A 4,724-nucleotide genomic window follows, 5' to 3' on the forward strand; every position below is an offset into this window, starting at 1 on the left:
CATGAGCTGGCCTTCAAATTTTGTGAGATTCAAGACACATGTTAAACTTGACTAGTGCCAAATTCAGCTTTGACAAATTCCCCATATGAGTAAAATTGTCCATATCATTCAGTTTTACATAAAAGAAGGATGAATTTAACATCACAATAAATAGTTGTACAACATATGTATGCTTTTTGACCTAGACTACCTTAGAGTCTTGATTTTTGCAGCCTTAAACAGACATCACAGTAGAAATGTCCACATTGAAGGTACTACTTCAATGATGAGAGAGAAACTTTGCTTATGATTGATACAATTATTTTGTCCAGTTGAGATGCTTGCCTTTGGAATAATTGAAATCAGGTTGTATCAGATCTTGAAATATTACTGGATTTTATAGGCATCTTCCGGTGGTGACATCTATACCGTGAAGACATGGTCCTTGAATGTTATCTTGAAGTAGTTCAGTGTCTATGTGTTTATCTTTCTCCTCTAGAAGTGTTTCAAGTTTCTCATTGCTTTTAAGAAGATCTCCTATGAGCTGGGGAGTCAGATAGGCGGATGCAAACATTCCGTGCTTCTGAAGTGGCGTTGAAGATCCGTAAATTGAAGAACGTTTACCAAGTTGAGACTGATGTGGGTACGGAATAGCTGATACATCGACTGGAAATGTCAAAAAAAATACAGAAGCGACCCAGAGCAAATTGGATTTATCTGAGGCCATGATGTGCATCATCAATATTGGAGAATGAAAGATGGAAAACCAGATGCTCAATAAATAATAAATAAATCTTATTTGGAAAGATATTCCGATAGACTCAGATGCGAGAATGATCCAACTGTCTGAAACTTCGGATGCGATGTGTGGTTATTGAAAGCTTTGATGAAGAAAAATGATTGTTAGGTTGAAAAGTATCGTGAGAGGGTGAATACTAAGATGTGAAATGATGGGTAGTATTATAGGGAAACCAACGCGGAACGTTTTGACGCATATGAACAGTCTTGGCGATTCGATGACATAGTCTTGCAACATGAAATTGAATGGTCAAAGATATATCGTTGTGGCGTCTACAAGAAAGGTACTTTTATAAGATTTATCTGGCTCACGCTTGTAGGAAAGAAGTCTCTCTGATGGTATAAGATCGGTTAAACCACACACATGATTCGGGTATCCAGGAGTGCGAACAAGTTACCTCGAAAGGCCGATTTATACCGTCAATCGGGTGTGGTTACAGTGAATAGGTGGTCACCCGTTCAAGCACGCATATGGAACCAACTCCTGCTGGGAGGATGAGGTCGGTGTCCAACTCTTGCAGATATCTCCTTGAGATATCCTCACTTCGATTGCAACGTGTTGGGCAAAAGGTGCATCGGAAACAACGGGACAGCTGTTGCCCATGGTGTGAGAAATAGTGCACAAAAGTTCATCCCAAGAGTATCGGTCCCGAAATGGATTCAGAGACAAGGTGTAGGTTTTGTTTTGTTCACTTGAGATATACGCTCTGGGGTGAGGGTGCCGTTTGTGGTAAAGCTTGTATTACATTATAACACTGCAAAAATAATGTATTTTTCCCAGGTGAAAAATGATTGACATTAATGCACAAAATGATTAATAATGCAGAATTAATGCAGAAAAATGCAGAATTAATGCAGAATTAATGCATTTTTAATCATTTTGTGAAATAAATGTAATCATTTTTCACCTCGGAAAAATACATTATATTCGCAGTGTAAGCTACTAGCACATCAGCGGCGGGCCGCCGCGTCCAAAGGCTCAAAGTACAAAGGGCATGTTGATACCAAGTTATCTAATGCTCTCTATCTCATTCTGATTGATGCTTGTCCATGTGTAGCAAAGATGTATTTCAGACCTGGTTTTGTACAACATTTGCAAACATTAGGGGTATTCAAACCTTGTGCTTTGTGTCCAAGAAGTGTTCAGGAGTGACATTGGCCAAAAACTTGTGGGACACCGCCAAAATGTTTTTGGATCAGAACATTAATCACAATGAACTTTTAGACTCATTGAAATCCCATTCCAATGCAAAATATCTAATGTTCATATGAGAGAACAAAATGAAAGACCAGAATTTGACAGATAAATGACTGCTATAGTGGACTCGACCAATTGGTAAACAATAGGTCAATAAGAGGCATACAACAATCATGTAGTATACAATGATAAAAAGTCAATAGCCAAATAGTTGACCTTGGAGAAGAATGATGCTCAAGATATGAGTGATATATAAGAAAACCATCAAGGACATCTGCCTGTTTAAGAGCAGCTGCAGCTGCATCTTGTTTGAGATCTGTTTCTTCAGTCTCTGAATCATTCAGCTAATGACCGTGGTCCGAGAGGAGGTTGAAAAATTATAACTAATATCATGCTCAGGTTGAGAATGATGCCCTAAATCACCATGTAGTCAACATGAGAGGAAGCAAGAGAGATGGTTGTGAGCCAACATCATTTGTGCGATTGTTGCATTGAGTTCCTTGAAGTCATTTTTGTGGGGAAAAAAGCCAAGGGATAAAAAAATCAGCTCTTTCTACAAACTCTGAGTGTCCCTGTAAACAATCAACAAAGGAGGTGACATTAAAGTGACAGTGTGTTGATCAAGAAAGATTGATGGGTATGACTAACTTCGAAATGACATGAGATATCTGTCACGGACCACATCTTATTGATAATCTGTTCACAAGTCAATGAAATCTAATGTATACAATAACTTGCAAAATTCTGAACTTCAATACGATCAATGGATCAATAAATCAGTCAAAGGAGCGGCCTTTTGATTCCAAAAGATTATCCACAAGAATCAATATAAATCTCGATTGAAAAAATCAAGAGATGAAATGTTTGAGACACAGATTGTAACTTACAGTGTTGGAAAAATTTGAACAAACGGGTTCGGATGATGAATTATCAAGTTGACAATCAAAAGGTGAATTTGAGTTATCCATCTGAATCAAATGATCTTCTGATCTGTGTTTATATCCAATAGTCTTGTACTGTCTACGGTGCGCTCTTCACCTACAAAGAATAAAAGTGATAGATATTTAATTGATTGAAGTTGATTTTTTTCAATTCAAATGAAATGTACCTTGAGCCATTTGACGAAATTCATTTAAATAAGCTGCCCATTGAATACCAAGTTGATCTAAAATTTCTACATCTCCCTTGTCTATTCTTTCAGCTGAACCTGTAATGATCACACTGATTGGATGATCTCCATTATAACGTTCATGATGGATTTGATCTTTCAATCTTCCTATCGCATTCTTGGTTCAGCCGGTTCATGTTTGCTATTAGGATGTGAGATACTCAACCAGCTAATCTACCAAAAGAGACTGTTCGAGATCCAGAATGACTATTTGTGATCAATTCCCAATCAATGAACCTATTGCCTGAAGAGACCATCTTCTGTAACAATAGGATAGTATAAGATTGGCCTGTGTGAGTATGGGAGAAACTACAGGAAATGAAATTGTTTCGGATTCACTTAAGACAGGTATTTTTGTGAGATTTAGATTGAGAAACATCCAAGATAAGTATGTTTATGATTTGCTTTAGTTGATGAAGTTGGCTTTAAGTCATTGATTGAGATTTCTTTGATTGCCAATATAAGGTCTGCATCACCATCAGCTGTAGCAGGTGGAACGATTTGAGATCTGGCCTGAATAAAGATGATTTGATAAATCCGACGATCAGATTCTATGATTGTAAAGATTTTTGTAAAAAGCCATCAAACTGACCTTTTCGTATGATTGGTCGTTCAAGATATGTTTTTGACTTGATTCTAGTTTGATGTTAATCAATCAAGAACCTAATGAATCCAAGAGACGAGTGATATTGTTAGGTACTCAAGGTGTTCTTCTTTCCCAAAGACGCGAGTTTGCTTCAGCTTTGATCAGTAGTTGAATTGGTGCTGTAAGACTTGGATTGCTAGTAAGAAAAGTTCTAGTTTGATTGATAATGTCATTTTATCTTAGATTTGAAATTAATTAAGGTTCCAACACTGCGTCCACCACCTCCCTTCTCGACGTCGAGAAGGGTAGAATGTCCCGATTTGGTTCAACTTTGTTCCAACTTTATTGCGGGTTAGTTTCACTACTGAGTATCCCACTCAGCATAGACTGAGAGATGCACGAGTGATTGATCAGAAGCCATTGAGCCTCAGGGAATTCCTCAGACGTTAGATTCTCAGCCTCAGGATATTCCTTAGAACTTCATACTCACTTAATCTCAGGCAACAAATCAATCTCATGTCTAACAGCCTTTGATAACCTTTTATTATGTTATTCACTCTCAAATCAACTTAAATCAATCTATTGCTATGGTGAATCAAATCATTCATGTCCATCAAAGTTGGACAATTTCAAATTTTGTCTTAGTTTGAAAGCTCTTGATAAAGAACAATGTGCTGGTTTGTGGCATCAAAGGAAAGCTGAGAAGATCTTGGAAAGACCTAATAGTGAAGATGTCTGGGATCGCAGGTTGGTTTCTGAAAATCACATGTATCATGTTCAAAAATAGACGAGTACGTTGCAAGGGAGTATTAGAATATTGACTTCTTGATTGTTTACTTTACAGCCCAGTCGCACCTTCTGAGCCTATCTGGTCAAACAACGCGATGAACTGAGGTATTAGAACACACACCGAAAACTTTGTTCTTAGAGATATAAATCCTGGAGTAAAATTACAATATGCTGGAAAGTACAGGTCCTGATTTACAAGTTGTCGC

At 37.6% G+C, this 4,724-nt stretch overlaps 1 protein-coding gene across 1 annotated transcript; it reads right to left on the reverse strand.

Moving 5' to 3' along the window:
• Positions 1-376: 376 nt before the first annotated feature.
• On the reverse strand, positions 377-706 carry MELLADRAFT_114024 (uncharacterized protein; the record flags this gene model as incomplete). The annotated part of the gene is made up of 1 exon (XM_007418802.1): positions 377-706. The coding sequence occupies one exon, from the start codon at positions 704-706 to the stop codon at positions 377-379; it is 330 nt and encodes a 109-aa protein (XP_007418864.1).
• Between the last annotated feature and the right edge of the window lie 4,018 nt (positions 707-4,724).

This window comes from Melampsora larici-populina, assembly GCF_000204055.1.
Source record: "Melampsora larici-populina 98AG31 unplaced genomic scaffold MELLAscaffold_106, whole genome shotgun sequence".
Classification (NCBI taxonomy): Eukaryota; Fungi; Basidiomycota; class Pucciniomycetes; order Pucciniales; family Melampsoraceae; genus Melampsora; species Melampsora laricis-populina.